Source organism: Vidua macroura, chromosome 10 (genome assembly GCF_024509145.1).
Source record: "Vidua macroura isolate BioBank_ID:100142 chromosome 10, ASM2450914v1, whole genome shotgun sequence".
In the NCBI taxonomy this organism is placed as follows: Eukaryota; Metazoa; Chordata; class Aves; order Passeriformes; family Viduidae; genus Vidua; species Vidua macroura.
This window is the reverse complement of record NC_071580.1, coordinates 11,677,272-11,699,670: the sequence shown is the minus strand read 5'-3', so window position 1 is coordinate 11,699,670 and position 22,399 is coordinate 11,677,272. Positions and strand designations below refer to the sequence as shown.

General features: G+C 48.0%; 2 protein-coding genes across 7 annotated transcripts in view; both read left to right on the top strand.

Moving 5' to 3' along the window:
* The window catches only part of FGF12 (fibroblast growth factor 12), a 236,277-nt gene that overhangs the window by 116,955 nt on the left and 96,923 nt on the right, over window positions 1–22,399 (top strand). Inside the window, exon 1 of one of the 4 annotated variants that reach the window (XM_053986045.1) lies at window positions 20,776–21,718. The exons of the other annotated variants lie outside the window; for them this stretch is intronic. Coding sequence (XP_053842020.1) covers window positions 21,520–21,718 — 199 coding nt within the window. The 5' untranslated portion in view covers window positions 20,776–21,519. Of the gene's footprint in view, window positions 1–20,775; window positions 21,719–22,399 lie in introns of those variants that run through there. 4 annotated transcript variants of the gene reach the window in all.
* LOC128811981 (uncharacterized) lies at window positions 1,451–5,444 on the top strand. 3 transcript variants are annotated; one of them, XM_053986044.1, is made up of 4 exons: window positions 1,460–1,784; window positions 3,593–3,751; window positions 4,350–4,479; window positions 4,737–4,825. In XM_053986044.1, the coding sequence occupies exons 1-4, from the start codon at window positions 1,606–1,608 to the stop codon at window positions 4,803–4,805; spliced, it is 537 nt and encodes a 178-aa protein (XP_053842019.1). In that variant the 5' UTR covers window positions 1,460–1,605; the 3' UTR covers window positions 4,806–4,825. The 3 variants fall into 3 exon arrangements, with proteins under 3 accessions (XP_053842018.1, XP_053842017.1, XP_053842019.1); XM_053986043.1 differs by having other exon boundaries at window positions 1,451–1,784; window positions 4,377–5,444; XM_053986042.1 differs by having other exon boundaries at window positions 1,451–1,784; window positions 4,350–5,444.

The window sequence follows — 22,399 nt, the reverse complement described above, 5'->3', positions numbered from 1 at the left end:
AAGAGGCAAACTCACCACCTGCTCTACAGTGTGGGTATCCAGGCTCCTTTCAGGCAGGTATTTGCTTTGCTGTGTGCTTATGCTTTTACAGGGGTCTGGAAGTGCTTTTGGTAGTGTTTGTGCAGCTGCGCCTGAAACCCCAGGCGTCAGGTGCTGTTAGCATGCAGAGCTGCCAGCTTCATTAAGGTAATTGTGCCCAAGGCCTTTCCTTCCTTATCCTGGTTTAATGAGGAGCCACAGCATCCCCTCAATGCTTCCAGTGGCTGCAGGGAGCTGCGCGTGGGTGGGAACTGGAGTGGGTTTGCCCTCTGCCCCTACAGCCTCTGGGGCTGCTGCCATCACCCACAAAGCCCAGCACTGGGCAGGGAAAGTGAGCTCCTAAAGGCAGATTTTGCTGCTTAAATTAGTAACTTATTTTTTAAAGATGCAAAGAAATTCGTTGCTTCCGTTGGAACACTTGCTTCTGCTAGAATGTTGCACAGGTTTGGAACCCCTCATGAGCCCTTGCCTAAGCCTCAGACTCTCAGTCTGCGGCCAAATTCCCGGCAGAGCTGGCAGCGCTGCGGCAGCCCGGGCAGGGATAAATGGGCCATGCACTCTGCAGCGTTGGTGGCAGGGACAGATTAACCCTCTTTTGCAGAACCAGTGCAGTGATGGCAGCTGGTGGGTGGCTGAGAGTCCCCTCTCCCTGGGGTGCCCTGAAAATGGGCATGCAGCTCAGCACAAATACCTGTGCTGAAACAGAAGTCACTTAATATATCTGCCAAGCTCAGCCTGTTTTCTTTCTTTGGATTGTTCTCTCTGCACCCATCTCAAAAATGCCTTTTCCACAGGTAAATGCATTTTCTGTGCCCAGTTTGTGATGCATATGACATCTTCAGTGAAAATGAACATTTCTTCTGCAGGTTTTTTGGGTCCCAAGAGGAGATAATGCACAGGGATTTCAAGCTGCAGCCACAGAATCTCTACCAAGGAGCATGTGCAGAAATACAAAATGCACATCTGTGCTCCAATCAGGGAGCCATGTTCTTGTGCCCAGCAGGTTTCCAGCCTTTTCATTCATTAAAGATGATTCAGGATGAGGACAATTAATTATTCACTAAGAGTAATTTTTAATTTTCACTGGCTGCAAGAAAGTGCCTGTGAGACAGCAGGAAAACAAGTATGGCAGTGAGACAGGGGCTTGCTCCATGCTGAAAGATGGGGTCAGAGCCCCCCAAGAGCCTGTCAGACTGGCAGCTCGTGCCAGGCCAGTACCCCATTCACCACAGAGGAGGCAGCACTGGGGGGAGCTGGAGCACTGTGCCAGCCTGCCATGAGCTCACAGAGGCAAGGAGCACAGAGCATGAGCCTCCAGGGACCCCCAGAGCCTGCCTGGGTTGCTGCACTGTGTTGCAAAAAGCAAAGCTGGTCCTGGACCCATGTTTTTCCAGCTGTGCAGACACACAGATGAACCAGGGGTTTATTGCTCTGCAGGACACGTTTTTCCCTGCTGTGAGACAGAAACCATCAGCTCAGGTATTGTAAAGTGAGAGGAGGAGCGGGAAGCCCACAGCCAGCTTGTATTCAAGATGGTGATAAAATACTGCTGTGGTCCCTACCTGAATGAGTCCTAAGAAGGCTGGTTTGAGTTGTGCCTACAGTCCTGCTGCTGAGGTGACACTGGCACAGGGGGCCATGCCCAGCTGCAGGCGGGTGCTGGGGCTGTCGCTGGCCCCCGGCGAGTGCGCAGGAGCTGACGGCGCTGGGGCTGCCAGCACCAGACATAGCAGCAGCAGAGAAAGGTGAGTGAGGGTTGGCTTGCTGCTGGCAGCCCCTCTCTAAGCCCGAGGTGATTGCCCAGATTTCAGCATGAGTAGGAACAGCATTTGCACCTCTTGCTTTTGGTGGGGTGTCATGTGCCTGAGCCAGGGTTCAGCTCCAGCCAGAAGTGGATGTACTTCATGCTGTTCACATTGGTGTAACAGGCATTGGCTGGGAATGCTTTGTCATTAGTACCAAGAAAATGGGAAGAATCTTCTAAAATGCAACTATCCCATAGAAAGCTTTTTCTTCTAGCATAAGTAACAAGGTAGAACACTAACGGTGTTCTTTTTGAGTCTTTTTTTTTTTTTTTTTTTTTTTCCAAATGGAGTTAATCTTATATCTGTGCTGCCCAGGGCTGTGCTGCAGATACACAGGAGGCTGTTCTGGCTGTTCTGACACCTTGTTTCAAACAAAACCTACTAGAACAATTGCTAAGAGGAGAGCGTGGTGTTGGCCCACTGAGATTTTGCAGTATCCTGTGTGTACTTATTATTTGCTGTGATCAATGGCACTGCAAAGGCTGTTTCCCAGGGTAGGAAATGCCTTATTGTATAAACAGGCTATGCTGGGAAGGAAAATAGTACCCAGGAGAGAAAGCAGTGATGCATTAGAAGAAACGGGCTCTATCAGTGTGATTTTGTTGGGCAAGGTAACCTCAAAGATTTATTTAAATAGGGCAGAGATATAAGTGACTGCTACATTCTCACTTTGTAATGCATTTGCCAGTCAGAGAGCAGATAGCAGTAAAGGCATTGCTTTTTGCAACACAAGTTCATTTAAACTGAGGCTCTGCAGTACTTGTTCTGTGGTGAGCTAAAGCAATACCCAACATCTTTCTCTGAGTAGGAAAAGTGGGTATTCAGACAGGAATAGATGCATTTGTGAGGTTTTTTTCTGTTCATTTTCTACAAGTTTTAAAGATCATCTTTAAATACTGAAGAAACTAATACTGAATAGATCTGTTTCCTGAGGGGAGAAAAAAAAAAAAGAACAACTTCAGAGATTAACACCTGTTATCTATTCTCAGTTCTTGCTGTGGGGTCAGGATGTGGGACCAAGGGAACCATGGAAATTTCCTTTTCCCAGGCGAGCAACTAGCCAGTACAGCAAAACCCATTTTATTCCATTAAAATGGAATACAGTGCTTGACATAAATGCTGTGGTGGAAAGCTGTATGCAGCCTCTTTCCTACGTTAATTTCCTGTTTTATAGGAGAAATTACAAATGTTGGGCTTGCATGACTGGCAGAGCAAGAACTGCTCAAGGCAACATAAACAAATAGCTATGAATTACAGATCTAGGAGTAGACAAATGAACACAACTTGCTTGCAGACAAATGAACAAGCAGTACAGCTAAGGCCAAGCTAGTTAGCTAATGTTTTTATTTGTAATCTGTGCACCTACATTACCCTGCAGGTGCTAATATCCACAGCTGTTGCATTAGTACATAGGTGTGATTGGTGTCCCTTATAGCTTGGCAGTATATCCAGAGATGCTCCCCAGATTTTGCTGGATGTATATTCAGGCTGCTTAAGTGCAGAACCTAAGCTTCTCCTCACTCACCTTTGTATAGGATGACTGTGCTAAAAGAGATGGGAAAGGGGCAAAAGCTGCCTCCCTTGTAAATACTGTGTGTGAAAAAACTGCCGGTCCAGGTTTAGGCAGCTGCCTCCAGCTTCTGAGTGAGTTCTGGCTTGCAGCGACCAGGACCAGGCAGGAGGGGAAGGAAGTGTGTAAGGGGTGGAAAGAAGCACTGAACCCATCTGTTCTCTCTCATTACCTGTAGACCAAGGCCAAGATGTTTAATGATGCCCACTCCGAGGCTCTGGTCAGCTTCTGACTTGGCTGCTTCTGGCTGCTCGAAAGTCCCGGTCTCCTTCGCAGTGCTGTCCCCTGGCCAGTGTGGCAGGCACACTGCGGGGTGCTGCTCTGAGCTGTTATACAGGTGATTTGTTCTGCCCTGTTGCTGGTTGCATTTTCAGCAGGGAGTGAAGGTGACCTTGACCTGCACTCAGACTTTTGAGATCTGTAAAGCAGAGCAAGATATGTGGAAACAAGTGGGCATTTCCAGTGTCAGTTTTAGACCTTTATATTTATCGGCAAGTAATTCTAGCACTTGGATTTGCTAGGTACAGAGCACAAAGGCTGCAAGGTGTAAAGGGAAAAGGCAGTTTAATTTAGCACCGGGAGAACAACATATCTGGGAGTTTGTGCAATGCCAAAAAGTTTGGAGGGAAGGAATGAGATTTGTCACACTTAGTCCAAAACTCCAACAGAAAAAAATACATTCTGTTTTAACTTGTTAAAAAGACTTAGAATAAAGCTTTGTGAATAAAAGAACAGGCAGACTTTAAACTTGCAGAGAAATAAACTTTCTTTCTTTTCAGTTCTTCCAAGTTTTTGTTTTTTTTTTTTTAAACTAGCACTGTAAAATGTCATAAATGCAACGGACTTGTCAGACTGCATGCAGATTTCATTTTTTTTTAATTTATTTTAACGTGGAGATGATGAAACGGATAATTTCATTGACCTGTCACCTGCAGCACAGGGCACGTGTGCTTCTGTTGCAGAGCTGCCACGAGTGCAAAGGCTTGTGACATGGAGGGGAAAGCCCTGCTAAGAACAACGCAGAGCTGTCACATTTCACTGGAAGCAAGCGGTGCCCCGGGCAAGGTACAGCAGGAGAAACCCTTGCCTTTGGAAACGGCCTCGGCTGGGTGTGGGCACAGGCCGGTACCGCCGCAGATGGGCGGCAGGACGGGCTGCTGCGGCTGTGAGCGTGTCGCTGAGCGCCAGGTGGCAGTGCTGCCGCGGGGACACAGCGCGCCTGCGGAGGGCTGGGGCGCCGGCAGTGTCACCCCTGCGCGGCCAAAGCCCTCCGCGCCTCCTCTCCGAGCGCTGAGCATCCTTCTTCTTTCATCCATTTCTAGGCCACGCGTATTTTCGTGAGCCGAAATTACGTACTTCAAATTTCTGTTGAGCAGAGAGCCCACCCTTGAGCCCGGCGAATTGTCCCTGTTTTGTCGCACAGAGGCGTCTGACGCTGCGGATCTGCACCCAGCGGGTGGGAGCTGCCCCGGCGGGTCCGGCCCCCTGCCTCTAAACGCTGGTGTTCAGAGGAGCATCTCGGGCTGCCAGCAGCTGCATTTCCCTCCAGCTGGGCCTCCAGCAAGTCCCGGCCCCTGGTACAATCTCCCGGGGCAGCTTTGGTGCGTGCGGGAGCCCCAGCTCCCTGCCCTGCAGGCAGCGGAGAGTTGCCCGGCTCAGCACAAGGGGAGCGCTCCCGCTGTGCCTTGTGAGAGGGCTGCTGTGTGCAGAAGTCCTGCTTTATTCATACAGGCCTTTCAGGTCCTTGTAAAAAAAAAAAAAAAAAATCCTCTGTGTTTATACTCCAAGGTTTGATTTTTCATTTCTTTTCCTTCTCTTTTCCTTCCCTTTTCCTTCCCTCCCTTTTGTCACTCTTTCCCTCCCTTCCCCCTTGTTCTTTCCCCTTTATTTCTTCTCCCTCTTTCCCCCCATGTTTCTTCTTTTCCTTCCTATTTTTTCTTCTTTTTCCATCCCTTTTTCTATCCCTTTTGCTTCCTTTTTACTTCCCTTTTTCTTCCCTTTTCCTCCTCTTGGTTTATCCCGTTTTCTCTTCTGTGATTCTCCCTTTTTTTTTCTTCCTTTTATATATTTTCCTTTCCGCTCTTACCTTTTATCTTTTTTTTTTTTTTTTCTTTTTTTCTCCCCGTTTTTCCCGCTCGCTCTCCTCCGGAGCCGGGAGGAGGGAGGGGGTCGGTGCCGGTACCGGTGCCGTGCCCGCGGTGAGCGCGCGGCTCCGGCACCGCTGGGCGGCGCTGCCGCTCCGCAGCCGCCGGGCCGTGAGGGGAGCGCCTTCGTGGGGCTCGCGTATGGGGCTCGGGGCCTTCGGGGCGAGCGCTCGCAGGCCTTGAAAATGACGGAAATAAAGAAAGGCAGGCAGAGCGGCGCTTCAGAAAGGCGTGGGTTAAGATAAGAGTCGGTAGCGGTGTCCTTCGCATGTAAATCCAGGGGTGCACGCCCTGTCTGGACTAAGTAGTCAGTGAATTTTATCCTAATTTTTTTAAATCCCTGTGGGTTTGGTTGAGAACCTCCTGCGTCTCCTACAGCACAAAGAGTGCACGTTCCTGCAATAGGGTATCACTAACTGTGCCTCAACGTAGATGGTCAGCCCCAGGGGGACAGCACTGTAACTTTATGAAAAGAAACTCAGACTTGGTTTTTTTCCTCATTTCATTGGTGATTCTTGTATTGCGTCTCAGTTTCAGCAGCAGTTCTGGTGCGGTCTGGTCACCTTGCGTGGCAGTGCTCTCCCCTTCCAGTTCCCACACTCCACTGCTGTCCCCTCTGTTGTGTGTCAGTCTGGGGATCCTCGTGCCCTGGGATTGTTCACCTTCATTATAACACGGATTAATTGAGTCCCTTCCAATCTCGTCCAAACTATTACCACATGCAAAAATAAAAAAAAATAGGCTTGTTCTAATCCACAGGCCCTTGGAAACAAAACTGGGAAAGCTTTGTCCTAGGTGCAGTAGTGACCAGGATGCCCTCAAACAAAAATTAATGTTGGATTTAAAGGCAAAGTGGGATATTTTCCCAATTTTAGAAACCTCCCCCATTCCCCAAAAAATAAATTAATAGCCTGAGGAGCTTTACCTTCTTCCAAGTCTTTATCTAATTGCATTTCCAATTTTTCCATGAGAGACGTATTACAAGGTATTTTGTAATTCTCCCCACCCCCCAAAAACAGGGGAAAGTTTACAACCTTCTGAGGTTTCCTCAAGACTAACCATTCGATGGTTAAATAATGTAGGAAAGAAACAAGATTAATTTAAAGTAAAATAAAATAGTTCTGTGACCCCAATATTGTTTTCCATTTTTAAAAAAATTAATTGTAGGAAAAGAAGACAACTTGGTGCAATACTGTATTTTACTATTTTCCACTCTACTCAAAGGCATAAAAAAAGCCTGGAAATTTTCTGAAACTGCGTGCGCTGAGAGCTGTAATCCCATAACCCTGTGAGGCACAGTCACTCTAGTCATGCTGCTGTAGTTGGATTCCTCACTTATTTACTCAGGATGGAAGAGGATCTGAGTGAGAAACATCTTTGTGAAGCCCTGGTGTTTCCCCAGAGCTGGATGCAGGCTGCAGGACTAATCCCTGTTTTGCACACTGGAAAGACAGGGCTTCTGTGATGCCTCTGAGTCTCTTACCAGTGAAAATGGTTTTGTTGGTGCAGCCCTGGGGAAATGTGGGCTTGGGTTGGATTAGTGGGTCCCCACTGCTTGCCTGGTGGCACCTCCATCTCCCCTGCCTCTGGGCTGCTGAGCTCATGGTTCTGGGGGCAGAAAGATTGTGGGTTTGAAAAATAAAGTCCTGGTGAAGTAAGGTGGCAACCTTGTCATTTATTGCAGTGCGAATACAGGGATCCTGTAAACACGCTGGAAGAGCTGGTGAGGGGGGCGGGAGTGGCTGGGGGGCCAAGGCTGCTCTGCAGCATCTGTGCCAAGCTCTCTCCGTATGGCCTCCGGGGGGAGCGAGGTCTGCTGGGGTCTCTGCTCGAGGTGCAGAGAAGTTGAGCTGCAAGCAGAGGGGACGCTGTCAGAGGTGTCAGCTGAAGAGTGTCAGTCCCTTCCGAAAGGGGAGCCCTTCCTGACAGCTCCATCTGTGCAAGCATGGGGAAAGCTGGGGCCTCTCCATCAGCACCTCTTGCCTGCATTGCGTGAAAAATCCCACCCTGAAATCCATCTGCCCCCCAGGGACGTGTCTTTGCAAGCTTTCCCATGGGGAAGGCTCACAAAAGCAGTATCATTGCCCTGATTTCATGGATGGAGGAGGGTACGCACCTGCGGTCACTGCGTGGTCTGGTGGCAGTCAAAGGGAAGTTGGTCAGGCTGGTGCTTTCTCTTGGCATTGAGGGTGATCTGCAGTGTTTGTGTCTCAAATGCATCAGTGCTGTGCTTGTGAATCAAGCAGAAAGACTGCTTTAAAAGCAGGCAGTCTAGTTTTAGAGCTGGCATAATCATAATTCCTACGCCACTAGGAGCAGGGGGGAGGAGCAGATAAAAATCAGAAAATTAGAATTTTTTTACAATAAAAGCCAAAGTGCTAGAAGCCAAAACTGTCATTGTAATGTGAGCTCTTTTTTGATAGTGTCCTATTACATCGTGTAAGAGGTTGAACATGCGTACAGATATCTTGGTTGGTAATTATCTGATTTGTGATATGTAGCTAATGTGAATTTGTTGTTCTGTACATTATGCAGCAGCAATTCATTTCTGAACAACGTTAACTGGCACTAAGGCAGTTCAGTGCAGAAATTACAGGCATAAACATATGTTTCACTTAGGCTGAGTAGTAGCTAAGTCGAGACACCAGCCATTCTGGTCAGGGGAGATGGGGGGTGAAGAGCTGAGAGTACATCTGTTCCTAACTCACCCTGGAAACAGAATCCTCCTCTCCCAGGTGATGCTGGGTATCCTCAAATTATCCAGCAAGCAGAAAAGATCTGTGCAGACAGATGTGGGTACCAGCTGGCCAGGGGACCCCACAAGTGGGAGCTGACATCTTCCCTATTCTGGAATGAGTTTGTGGAGAGTGGTGTCTCTGCAGGCTGCACTAATCAATAGCAAAGTCTGCAGGAGTGGCTTTCAAATTAGATAAGCTTTGGAGCTGATGTCTGAATGATGGTAACAATATAAACACTTAACTGAATGCACTCCTGTCACTGCATCCCTAACAACTCTTAGATAAGACCATTTGTATTTTATGGGATCTTATTTGCTTTCACTTTATTTAATGACACCACTAAATAAAAACACTCAATAATTGTTGTTGCTTACTTCAATTCATTAATTAAATGTGCAAGGCTATTAGTATAGATATATTTTAAGATAGAGCAATTAGCAAAGGTTAAATTAAACACCCTACTGAATGCACATCATATGTCTCCCCATTCTTAGAGTATTAAAATGAGATTTTTTGAAAGACTGAAAGTATTAGTGCTACAGATCAGAGAAAGGGTCTCTTGGCTCATGTTATTGTAGGCTGTGTCACATAAATTTTTCACAAATGTGTAAAGAAAGCCTCCTTGGAACAGAAGGAGCAGAATGAGAGCAGCAATGTGCCCACTGGACCTGTTGGAAGTGTTTTACTCCTCTGATTGCTAGAAACCATGTCTAATTTCTAGTCTAAATTTATTCTTGGCCAGTTTCTATCCATTTCCTCTTTTGCCAGCATTGTCCTTCAGCTTATCTGTCCTCTGACTGCTGTTATTTATGCCCTGTTTACATTTCTTTCTGCCTGGGCAATGAAGATCTATGAAACATGTGCATTCTGCTTTAGTTTGTAGGCAGTTTCACTTTCTTAATTGCTCTAGTGCCAGGGTTTCAAACAACACAAGGGAGCATCCTTTGTTTTGAGAAGAAAAGCTTTCATTGAAGTTGCACAATATTGTGGGCATATTTCCTGTTTGACCAAGGGTTTATGAATTCTCTATATTTTTTTTTCAATTTTCATTTTCCCCATAAAATTGCAAAACTGGGTCAGATTTAAGCTGACAGATTCCATATCAAATGATTAAATAAATTAAAAAAGAAAGAAGACTTTTCAGACCCTACATTGTGCCAGGAGTCAAGGAAGACGAGTGAGAGAATTGCAATAAATGCTGGAGCTATCCATGTGCAAATAATAATAAGGCTGGGAGTAGCATGTATTCTTTTCTAGAACAAGTGCCTGGTGTCTACCTCCTTATGTCAACTGTTTTTTGTCAAGATGAACTTTGCAGGAGTCAGTCTGGTATGTTTAACTGGTGTGCCTGCTGTACAGGGATCTCTCGCACACCCCACACAGAGCATTGGTAGTGTAAGGGATGGATGGTGGAGCTTATGGGGAGATCCCTCTGAGGCCCCTGGAAGTTTGCTTCATTTATGTAGACTTTGACAATCCCAGCTCACCTTTTTTTTTGGCTCATGACAGCAAAGACTTGCTGATGAATAAGCAAGGACCTCAAAGTTATTGAAGGTAATGAAATGTCCATGAATTATGCTCTTTCACAAGGACAAGGTTTGTGTTGCATATGCTCCTGTTACTGCTACTGTCTTCAAGCTTCTTTACCTGCATCTGTAATGAAGAGACGGACACTGCCCTGGTAGCTACAGATCTACACACTTAATTTCCTAAGTGCCTGACTTCATCAGTGCAGACTTAAAAGTAGCTCTGAGTCACTGCCCTGTCAAATCAGTTTTTTCATCTGAGGGCACCTTCTTGCGCCCCACATTTTAGAGCATTTGAAGTGGGCTGAACTGTGTATTTGAGCTACTAGAAGTATCTAGTTTAGTATCTGAGTTTCTAGAAGTATCTACTGTAATGGAATGAAGAAATAATAGATTTGCCTGTTAACATTGAGAAGGGAACATGTATTATTGGCATTCTTTAGCAAACAGAAGGGTTCCCAAAGCCAAGCAAATGAGCGACAAAGCTTGCATCAAGCTTATGAAAATGAGTTAGGGGAGAGAGAGCATGTTTGCAACTACCCTGCCCATAAGTCAAGCATAAGTCAACCCTCCTCCAGGCTGGAACTGCCCAGCATGTTTTGCTTCACTTCCTTTGTATGGGGAGGTTGCCCAGGAATACAGAGCCTCTGAAGCTGAAACAGGGCCTCTGGAAGACAGAAACACCAGTGGGGCCTAACTCTGCAGAAGAAGAGTTACCTCAGGAACTAGGTAGTTCTGTGAAAATAATTTTGTGCCTCCTTTTCCCTGGTGCAGAAAATCTGAGACTGTGAGAATATTAGGATTTCAGCCCCTTTGCTGCTCTGGCCTTCTTTCAAGACTGAAGGATTTTTTTGGGCAGGAAATCCCAACATGCCTCTGCAGCTAATGGATAGCCGGTCATCTCTCCATGAAGTGCTGAGGATCTCTGTTGCTATATTGCTACCTGTACCCAGCACAAAGCCATCTTCTCCTTAATTACTGACAAAAATGTCTCTTCAGAAGCCTCCCAATAATTACTCAAGTATCCACTTAAGTGGCTTTTAATTCAGGCTCCTCACCCCCACACGTGTGCATTTTCCAATTGCCAAGCACATCTAGTCTTATGTATAAGCATCTGCCAAAAGCAAATGCTAATACCCTGCCCCCTGGTTTATACTACCTTGCATGAGCTTCAGTGAGCCTATGGCATTGCAGGAGATGGTCTTTCCAACAGGCTAGAGCAGGAGCATTCAATCATAATGAAAGATGAAAGCTTTTATTGTGAGCTACCCTACATCTGACAACACTTGGCAGTTCTACAGCATCTCTGGTTGATCTGCTGCTGGCTGCTTTGCCAGTTCCTCTTGTTATTGGAGGCTGCCCCTTTCCCCTGCACTGGGGCAGGAGTGCTCATGGGCTCCTGTAAAAGCTCTGGGGGAAGGTGGCAAGGATAAGCCATAGATATTGTGCTGGGTGCGACAGCAGGCAACTGAAACTGCTCATGGGGTGGTGGGAAGTCAGCATTTCCAACTTTGCAGCCTTCTTTGTGGGAGTAGAAAGGGAAGCTCAAGGGATCCTGTCCTCTCATCCTGTAGGCCCCAGCAGCATTCAATAGGGAATGCTTTAGATCATGACTATATGAGTAAGCAGGGTCTATTGCCTGTTTCTCCATGACTCACTGAAGGCATTGCTCTCTCTGTTTTACTGGGGTAGTCTCCAGACACCAGGTCCAATCAGTGACCTGTTTGTAGCAGGCTCCAGCAGCCCTTTAGCGGAATATTTTTTCCTGTTTGTGATGGAGACCAAAGGGACACTAACTCTGTCCCCAGGGTGAGAAAAGGAATGTGCGTGTGAAGGGGGAGGGCAGGCAAGCATGGCCAGAGAGGAAGAAAGAAATCACACTGTACAGGAATTCCTTGTCCAAGATAGAAGCTGTAGAGGGGTCATGAATAAAGGATGCAAGGAAAAGGGGCTGCCCATGTCCAAAAGCTGTTCTTGCAAAGCCCTAGAAGAGCCACAGAAAGTGGTCAGAACAGCTATTGCATCTTCTGCTTTAGGCACTTCAGGAGTTCAGCAGTCTGAGAGCAGAAAAGGCAGGAACTGTAATTCATGTCAGAGACACACATGTGAGTGGTACAGGCTGGGAGGCTGTGATGGATGCATCAAGAAGGAGTAGCCAAGCAATCAGTAGAGGTGCTTTTTTCCCTTGAAAAATGCCACTTTGTCAAAACCATGCAAGGGAGAAAGGAAATGGTCATTTCAGAAGGGCGTGTTGTGCAGGGATTTCAGTGTCAAGTTTCATGCCACTGCTCTGCCTACTGCAAAAGCAGAGACTTGGTCTGAACAGTCGTGAAACCACCACTTCTACCACATCTGTGTTTTCCTCTCTTCTGGCATTTCATAGTGAGCTCCAAAAGGTCTCATTTTCATTTCACGTGGGGAAGAAACACACCTTTGAATGCAGGATTTTCTGCAGAGTAGGTTGCTGTTCATCTTATCTCTAATACCGACCCACGCTGGGTGTCAGAAGCCAGGCAGAAGAGACCAGTTGTGATTATGAGTCTGGTCTCTACCGTAACTCAAATCAGGACTGCACCAAGCAAGCCCAGTAAGTCCTGTGTGGCAGGCATAATCAATAGGGCAAGAAACTTGTAGTTAAGTGGGATTTGGACTAGATGTTAGAAGTAGCCTTTCTCAACTGGTGGTGGTAGAGAGCCACATTCCTAAGGGAGCTGTGGGATTTACAGTGCTGCAGGTGCCTGATCAGAGATCGGACCATCAGACAAGCCTTGTCAGTGATGATGAAGGTACTGCTGGCTCACTACATGGGTGACTTCTCCAGGGTCCCTTGTACCCTGTGCACTGTGATATCAGCTCATCTATTTTTGAACGAGGTTGGCTCTTAGGGTGAAATGATAGCAAATCCATCACAACTCTTGCCATGTTGTTCTCTTGATGAATTACCTTTGACATTAACAATAAACATGAGCCTTGCCTTGACTTACAGCCTCCAGATTTCACTCTGACTTTGCTGGATTGAGACAGTCCCTCCTTTCAAAAATGTTCTTACTGAGAGGTGAGAGATTTATCAGTCAGGGCTAAGTTTTCTCTGTCATTTTTTTGGATACTGAGGCTCTCAACCATTTGTCTTTTGTGGCCAGATTTTCAGCAACACCAAACCATTAGTGGCCACGGTATTAACAGCCTAAATACAGGTGAGTACCAGGAGCATTTTCAAGAGTGGTCCCATGTGAATCCCTGTAGATGTGCTATTACTGCAACCAAGAGACCAAACTACTCATGTCTTTCACTGTATCCATATTCTTCGTAGTCCTCAGACCATCTTTGTTCTGCCACTTCTGAAGTGTGGTAACCAGACTTCGTGACTTGTGATACTGGTGTTTGCTGCACTGGTAAAAATGTATTTCTATAAATTTGGTAAAATGAGCATTGCTCATTTTTCTCCCTATTGCTCCATCTATGTCTGCATGGGCTTGGGCTCTTCTAGCTGCAGTTCTGTGCAGAAAGCTCCTCTTAGCTGTGTCTCTCTCATGGTTCCCAATTCTCAGAGTCACTGCTTTCTGAGGAAAAAAAAAAGCCCAGTCTTGAAGAAATACAGACAGCACAATTTATCCCCAGAGATTTGATCTGGATGTGTTAAAAGGAAACTTGTTTCTATGAACTCAGTTTCCGTATCAGTTCAGTTTATTCTCTTCACCAGACTTACTGCGATCATTAATTACTACTGCATTAGTCTTTGTATCCTTGGCAAACTTAGATTTCCTTCCAGACCACTGATATCTTTATTGGTGTCTGGATTGCAGCAGCTCTCAGATTCCAGGGAAAGAGGATATGGGATTTCATTTTGCTGGAGAGATAGAGGATTTGATTTATTGCTGGAGAGGGAAATAAATTACAATGCAAATAGCAAGAGGTGTGCTTGTAAGCCAGGGGTTTGTGGGGGAAGCAATGCATTCACCCAGATCCTTTTTACCCAGCACTTTAGGTCATCAGGGAATAAGGGAGTCTTCAAACTTTGTCCTGGCTGCATGACAGCTGTAATCTCACACTTACTTTTAGTGTTGAATGTGCTTTTGCAGTATGCAAGAGAAATAAGCAGGTTTTGTTAAGTAAGATGCAATCTGAATGCATGTAACTTCAGAGGAATCCTTAGGGCAGGATTAATGTCCCAGCACTCCTGGACTGCAGAGCTGGATGGCAGTGGGAGTACCAGGTCTTGCCAGAGTTGCTGCTTTTCTTTCGAGCTCTCTGAACTGGAAGGTCGCTTTGCTGAGTGGCAGGGCAGTGGGCCGCCCCAGTGAAGCACTGCTCTGCTGACCCAGCAGGATTTGAGATTTGACCTAGCTCAGGCTGCAAATCCTGGGCTGGTGGATTTGGAGGCTAGATGAAGGAACAACCAAAGTTTGGGTTTAGGCAGCTTTCCATGGCTTCTTTAGGTCTGTCAGAATCCATTAGATGCAGATGTACAGATTTACAGGTCTGGAGGAAGTTTGATATTTTTCTTGACAGCTTCTGGCCCTTCTTCTCCCTCTTGACCCATGCCAGTGCTACAAAGGTGCAATAAGGAGGTGGATGTCTTCAGTCTCCAAGCCTTGACCTGCTGTGGAGCAGATAGTCCCACAGCCCTGCTGGAGGAGCACGACAGGGGTTTCGCTCTCTCTCCCTCCTTTTTATCATTCTCAATCACATAATCGGGTTGGTTTGCTTCCACCAAGATTGAATCAGGAATGATCTCTTTGACTTTCAGCAAAGGCAGCTTGATGGAAACTTTAAATTGAAAGACTTTTCCTGACACACTTGAAAATGGTTTTGGTTGAAATTGGTGTCTGGCTGCATGGTTACAACATGAGGAGTTTTCCTTCTTCCCAGGGAGAGGGAAAAGTTTGGGCAGCTTCTCAGACCTCCTCAGTCCAGGGCTTGGGTGCCCTGGGCCTGGAGCTGCACTGTGGGGTTTCACTCCCCTCTCTACCCAGACAACACTACCTTCATGCAGGTGACCTTTAAATCCAGTCATAACCATGTTCAGTGTCCATGGGACCTGCGCATCTCTGGCATCATTGAAACTATAGGCCAAAATGGGCTACAGGTTGTCATCAAATAGGATTTAAAGGGAACAAGGGGGATGGCTGACCTCTCCTAGGGAGAAGAGTGGGAATTGTCTTGTTCCTAAAAGCGCTGCTATCTGAGGGATTTATTGTCTGCTCTAGACAGAGGAGCATGATGTGTGTGTATTCAGCCTCAGGCTCACAAGTGGGGTTGTTCGGTGGTGGCTATTCCACTATTTCACTTCAAGCTTCTGCTCTGCATTAAAAGCACAAGGGATGTGGTATTTTTCTAACACACTGTGAATGCAGATGTAAGACCTGGAGTGAAATCTCAAGTCTATGCTTTCTTTCCTCTTCCGGGTTCCTGTGGCTTAAGGCTATTTGACAGGTACCATAGGTGAAAAATCCCTAAGGAAGTGGATGGAGGGAGTTGCTGGGTGTTGGGACAACCCCAATGAGGAAGAGGAGGTAGAGGGAGGAAGAAAGGAAGAGAGGCAGCTGTCTGTCCTGTCTTTTAAATTCTCTAGTACAGGCAAGTAGATACTTGAGTTTTCTTTCCAGATGCGTAGGTGGGTGTTTCTAAGCCTCGAACAGCTGGTTGTCTGTGTGCCAATGGCTCAGCAAGGGTGGGCCCTTGGCTCTGCCTTGCACAGGGTGACCTGCAAGCAGAGTGTCCATCCTTTCATTACTCCTTGATGGGAGATCCTTTGGCAAGGCCTTGTCCCTGCACTGCCCTTATGACTGAAGTGCTGTGTGGGAGCTGTCACTGGGCAGGTGTTTGCAGGCCCTTTCCCTTGGACTCCTGCCACTTAGGAAGCCACAATTGAAGTGTATCACTGCAAGGACAGCAGCTTTTCATGTCCTGATCCCATTGGGAAAGGCAATGACAGAATGGTTGATGAACAGGACTGTTGGGCTGAGGTGATAAAAACAGATTTGCAATGAACCCACCTTGAACAAGCCCCAGGTCTGGCTCTGGCATGTGGGACAGGCACTGACCTGTCTGCAGGGAGGTCTCTCTATGTGGGAACAGTTTGAGATGCTCCCTACTACTTTTCAGGCTTCATTTCAGGGAAATGATCCCAGCAGGTGCTTCCAGAACCCGAGACAAAAGTCTATTCATCCATACAGGAGGCTTCTTGAAGAAAAATGCTTCACAACACTTTCATTTCTAGACAGCCACAGTTCCCTTCAGTGAGGTGAAGCTTTCTTGTGTTGCCCTGCCTCCACCTCACATAGGTGACCAGTCAACAAGGAGAAATAAAAGCTCCTGCTAAGTAGAAAACTTTCTCTTAAAAAGGAAAAAAAAATGTAAATGTATAAAAACCTAGTAGAATTATTTCTTTCTCTAGGCTGCAGTTGGTTTTGTCATGTTGGTACAGCCTGCTTTTTGCAATAGTGGTTTCATTTTACAGTCTTCCAGCTGTGTACCTGTCCCTTGCTTTAACATCTAGACAAGCCCAACTTCTCCCCAGGCTGGAGCTGTATTGAAAGACACCAGCTAAACTAATAAATACTTCTTGTGATGAGTTGCAAATTTTGTTTAATTGAATCTTTGAATGCAAAAAGGGGAGTGAAGGGCCCATTAAATGAATTATTTCAATATAGCAATCAGGTGATGCAGGCTTTTTTGTGTTTATTAAAAGGCCAAGTCAGCTCTAAGCTCAGCTGTGCGAGAACAGCCCGGAAAGCTGGCCAGTTCTTGTACTCTGCTGCTGTTTAAGGGCCAGATCTCTCTCCCTGAATAGCATATTTAAAGTGGCCATGTGAATTCTTATTAGGCATCCAAACATAGATACAAACTCATGCATTGTAAACAGAATTACCCTGCACAGAAACTGAGCAAAATGCAGTAAGGTCTTGTCTTTTCTTTATCAGGTTACCCAGGCATGTTTTTTCTTCAAAAAGTCCGCCCACGCAGAGAGACTGGGGAATGCCAAAGCTGCATGAATTTTAATTATGCTAGACATGCAACAAGGGTCTACCTTGTAAAGAATAAAGTTAATAAAACATGGATATGGGCTTAATTCTGCTTAATAAGCAGCCCTGGCAATGCCCATTTTAGATGTAATTTACACAGCATGGAAATTTGGTACAATTCTTAAGAGGTGTCTGTATGCAGATTTTCAAACTCAACAGTGCCTTCCGATTGGAAGAGATTTGTTGCTATGCTGCTGTAAAATGGTGAATTAGGCCATTCATAATTATTGGCCAGAGATGGGAACCTTTCTTTTTTTCCCATTCAACTACAGCAACCACATTTTAAAGTGGTATTAAATGTAAATCTCTTCCTTAGTTTTCATGTATGCATTTTCAGTAGCTCTGCAGATAAAATAGCAAAAAAAAAAAAAAAAAAAACCCTGCATATATTTGTATCTGTAGTTAGCTCTATATGTACAGAATTAGTAAAGCAGAGATATGCCTAATGACTGAATCTACAGAACACAGCCCATGGCTTTTAAAGGCTCTATGAAAAATAAACAGGATATTCTGTTAGCAACCCTGCGGGAATTATTGCACTTCACTAAGGAAAGATGCCAATAACCTCCGTTTTGACCTAGATAGATCATTCTGTTTAGGAAGGTAAGGGAATGCAATTCTAGATCTCTTCTCTGCTCAAGTCACCAAAGCCCTGAAATTCAGCCAGGCCTTCATTTTAAACCTCAGCACTAAGGACAGAAGAGTTTTATTTATCAAGAGAGTAAAACCTCAAAAATGGTAGTGCCTTTAAATATTGATATTGGTCATGCAGAGAATCCTGTATGTTTGGGGTGGGGATATTTAGTGAGCACAGTGAGCCTGATCCTTCTACAGCCACGTGGAGTCTGACCCTCTGCCCGTTCCTCTGTGCCAGATGGGGTCTTTCTCCACAAACTACAGAGGAGCACTGGCATATCTCTCCAATGTCATCAAAACAGTCTGTCTTGGGTATTTTATGAATTGGTGCTACTCTTGCATTCTGTTTTTCATAGGGTGCACTGTGCAGCTTTGCAGACTGATACTGAAGTGAGGAGGAAGCCCAGAGAGAAGGGGCATGCTAGAAAAATTGCCTTAATAACTATACAATATAGATATTATTTTATATAAAAATATGTTTTAAAAATATGTTCCTTAAGGAAAAATGCCACATTGGCCCAGTTTGCTCAAACAATTCAGCTTCCATTGGTAGTAATGAGGAAGGCAGCCTGCGACTCTCACAGGGGCTAGCTGGTTTGGAACAGTGTAGGCTGCGCAACCCTCAAAGAGGAGTAGCTGATACAGATGAGAATGGAAGATGTTTTGAACTATATTTACCCAAATGGTAGTTGAAGGAGAGAACTTTCACTGTTAGAGATGAAAGCACATGAAGGCTTTTCTGTTTCACTTGGCAGCCCAACAAAGGTAATGTTTCACTGGTGAGAATGACAGTGCAGGAGCATGGTGAGATTGACATTCCATTCTCCAGCTCAAGACCACTCTGGGCTTCCTTGGTGTTTATAAAAGCTTGGGCTCTTCAGAAAGTTTTGTGAAGTTGGGGCATGATTTGACCCGTGCAGATATATGTGTCAGTTATGTCACCAGGAGCTCATGGCACTGTGCCCATGTTCAAAACCAAACCCTGTGGACTCCTTGGCCATCTACAGATAAAGGCAGACCTGCATGTTGGCAAATGCAACACTACATTCAGTTTCACAAGCTTTGGCTTAATTTAATTCAGTCACTGCAGAAGCAGGAAAGACCTGGGAGAAGCCTTTCTTCCTAAGAGTTGCAGCAACTCTCTTTTCAGATCCACAAATCATGAGGAAAAAAAAATACTGTGACTGACTTTATCACTGATTAGGATCATTTTTAAGTGCAGAGCTGCTGCTCCGAGTTTACAGCTACACAACAAAACAAATTAGTCGCACATCAATATAACTGGAACTTATGTAATATGGGGTGGATAAACGGGCATTTTTTTCACCAGACTTGAAGACTACAGGCAAAAAAAGTATCTTCATATATAGATGGAAAATCTCTTTCTTGAGTTGATATGAAGATATGCTCACATCCTTTGAAGATGAAGCTTTGGATAATTCACTGGCATTTCAGACAGTGATTCTCTGATTGCAAACAGCTTTCTTTAGGCCATGCCTGTACCTTGTACTGCAATAATTCTTTGATGTCAAGTGAAATAATCCGATAGAGAAAATTAAAATCTGAAGCATTTGAGCTACAGGAAAGGAAAGAATTTTTTTTTATTGATTGGGATGGTGAAATCTGCACAAAAAAAAAGTTGGCAGTAGTTAAAAAGAGATCAACAGCCTGGAGAACCTGATTCCACCTTGTTTTGGTATGCATAGAGACTAAGAGTAAAAATCAGGAAGTAATGCCAGAGTTTAGTTAATCATTATGGACATAGTGGGTGGTTGTTTCAGTTGTCTTTCCCCCCCCAATACATTAAAATAATTTAGAGCTGAAGTCTAGAGGTGAAGAATTCAGAAAATTTTTAGAACTTAAAAGTGAAGTAGTTAAAAAGATTATTTTGCTAAATCTGGTAATTCCCAGGGAGTGTCACCAACTGGTCTAAAATGCTCTTGTCAGCTGGAAATATGCAGCACCCGTACACCTTCAGGACTGGCTTAATCCTGTCCTGCCATTGTTACTCGCCAGTGTAGCAGCATCCTCTCCTCCCAGCCAAGATCCCCTCTCCCTCCACCCCGACGCCTCTGCGCTCCCCTAGGTGTGTTGCTCGCAACCTAACCTGCTAGCTACCATCGCTACCTGTTACTTGAACCTGAAATCTGGAGAGCACCGTCCTTGCAGCAGCAGTTACTTCTCTGGATAACCAGAGACGTATCTCCACCTTCAGTTTTTTTTTCGGTGCGGTTTTGTGGCTGGAGATACGCGGGAGCCTGCCCAGCACCTGCTGATGGCGGTGTGTCGTGGGACCGCTGTGGCCGGGGGCAGCCCAGCAGTGCCCGCTGAGGAACCGCACGCTGCCTGGCTGAGGAACCGGCCCCTGGCAGAGCAGCCCTCGGGATGCCGGGGCTGTCCCTTCTCTCTGCTTCCACGGAGAAGCAGGGAAAGCCACGGACACGCTCGGCTGCCGAGGCTGGGTGCTCGGGCGCCGACATTTGTGGCCAGGGAGGCAGCCGGGGTGGCTGCCCGAGTGGCAGGCGGCTCCGCCGGGAGGGCTGCGGTCCGGGGGAAGCCCGGCTGCCGGCAGGGGCGGTGGGTCTGCCCGGGCGGAGGGGCAGAGCCGCCGCGGAGCTGCAATTGCCTCCCTTTGCCTGCGCGATATTTCTCATCCAAACCTCGATCACGTAGGATTGCGTAGAAGAGGGCGAGCGGGAGCAGCTGCAATTCTCTCTGAGCCCGAAGCCCGGCTCCTGCCCGGCCGCCGCGGGGCTGCGGGGCTCCCCGCCGCCTTGGCAACAGCCCTGCGCAGCGTGGGCGTACGGGGGGGCTTCCCCGGCCCCTCCCTCTCCTCTCCTCCCCCCACCTCTCCTCGCCTCCCCCCTCCCGGCTCGGGCAGGAGGATGCAGGCGGGAAGCGGGCGCGGCTCGGCTCTTCCTCGCCCCGCCGCCGTCGGGCGGCACCGCGGAGCATCCTGAGCCCTGCACGGAGCAGCAGCAGCAGTGGCAGCCGCACCCCCCCGCCCTTCTCCTCCTCCACCTCCTCCCCGCCTTGCATCGCTCCTCCCGCCGCCGTCCCTGCCGCGGCAGCCGGGCCCGGGGCCGCCCCGGTGCCGAGTGCTCGGCGGCCGCCCGGTCGGCCGGACGATGTGGGTTGCTGCCGTCGGGGAGAGCCGGTGCCGGGGCAGAGGCGGCGAACAGGGCAGGAGAAGCTGCGCCAGCCATGGCGCTGTGAGCCCGGGGCGCCGAGCTGCGGCGATGTGAGCCCGCACTCGCGGCCGGGCGCTTCTTTTTTTTTTTTTTTTTTTTTTTTTTTTTTTTTTTTTTTTTTTTTTTAAGCATTTAATTTTTTCCCCTTCTTTTTAATTTGTTTGTGGGCCTGCTGCTTTTTTCCGTGGCTGCTTTTTCCTTCCCCTCCCGCCCTCTCTGAGAGCAGAGTGGGTAGGGGGGGAGAGGAGAAAGAGGAGGAGTGCGAACAGAAATGCAGCGCGGCTCTCCCTGAGTCCGGCCGCGGAGCCGCGTCCATGTGCGCGCCCTGCCGCGCAGCGCCTCGGAGCCACCGCGCCGGGGCTGGGGCTGCCCGCGGGTCGAGGGGTCTCTGACTCATCCCGCAGCCCCTCGCCGGAGGGAGGAAGCGCCGCCGCCTGCGCCCGGGCGGAGCGGAGCGGCACCGCGCCGCAGGGACCCGCGGATCCTCCGCGTCCCCCTATCCTTTGGACACAGCGGACCTTCGCCAGCGGGGCAGCCGCTCCCGGATCTACGCGGCGCTACCAGCCCGGCCGGGGGTCTCGCCGACGGCCGCCCGCGCCGGGATTTGCGCTCCCCGGGGACAGACCCATGGGCGGCGGGGTTCGGCGTCCAGCCATGGTTGTTAGCCGGGGCGCCCTGCTCCGCCTGGCCGGCTGAGCCCTCCCCGGCGCCGGGACTCGGGGCTGCAGCGCGTTAAGCGGGTCGTTCCCGTCCCCGGTCCCCGCGGGGCGCGGCGGCGGCTCGGCCCCAGCGCGCCCGGGCGGCGCACCCCGGAGCGGAGCGGCGCGGGGGGCCCATGAGCGGCGATGGCAGCGGCTATCGCCAGCTCGCTGATCCGGCAGAAGCGGCAAGCGAGGGAGTCCAACAGCGACCGGGTGTCCGCTTCCAAGCGCCGCTCCAGCCCCAGCAAGGACGGGCGCTCCCTTTGCGAGAGACATGTCCTGGGGGTCTTCAGCAAAGTGCGCTTCTGCAGCGGCAGGAAAAGGCCGGTGAGGAGGAGACCGGGTGAGTACGGCGGGCCGGGGCCGTGGGAACCCGCTTCGCGGAGACGGCAGCCCCGGAGCCGCCGGGATGGCTGCCCGAGGCACCGCCGGCTACCGGCCGGGGACGAGGCTTGCTCCGCGCTCAACTTTGGCCTGGGTCCTGGCAGATCTCCTCCCCTGGTCTGATGGGATGGGTGGGCAGTTACCTGCCGCCAGCATCCCTTCACCACTGTCCGAGGCGTGAGCACTGAGGGTCCTCTGGCAAGAGTGGCCCAGCGGTTTCATCTGTCGAAGCTTCACCCAGAATTGTATTTTTCCACTTCCTCGTAGATAAGTTTTTAAAATAGTCTCTCATTTTCTGCATGGAGACAAGGAAATTGATAAACTGAGGATCAGTCAAAATTGTGGCCATTTGATTACTAAATCCATCAAGTGCTACTTCAAGAGCAGAGTTGTACAGACTAGAAGGCTTTTTTGATGGCAGCTGCACGATGGTTACACCTGATACTGAGTTTTTGAGGACCTAGAAATGCTCTTTAGGATAGTCCTTTTTTATCTTCTTTATTTTCTTTATACCTTTATCCTTGTTTGTGCTCAGTCTTGATTCCCTGCGAAGAACTTCACCCTAGTGTACACCCTAGTGCTCATATTCCCACAATGAAGTCCCACCACCCACAGTTTCAATTCTGAGCATTCCTTTGGG

Coding starts and splice junctions, on each gene's coding strand:
- LOC128811981 (XM_053986042.1), top strand. CDS start 1,606: ATGAGTCCTAAGAAGGCTGGTTTGAGTTGTGCCTACAGTCCTGCTGCT. Junction 1,785..3,592: donor CATAGCAGCAGCAGAGAAAG/GTGAGTGAGGGT, acceptor CATTACCTGTAG/ACCAAGGCCAAGATGTTTAA. Junction 3,752..4,349: donor TGCTCTGAGCTGTTATACAG/GTGATTTGTTCT, acceptor TGTCACCTGCAG/CACAGGGCACGTGTGCTTCT.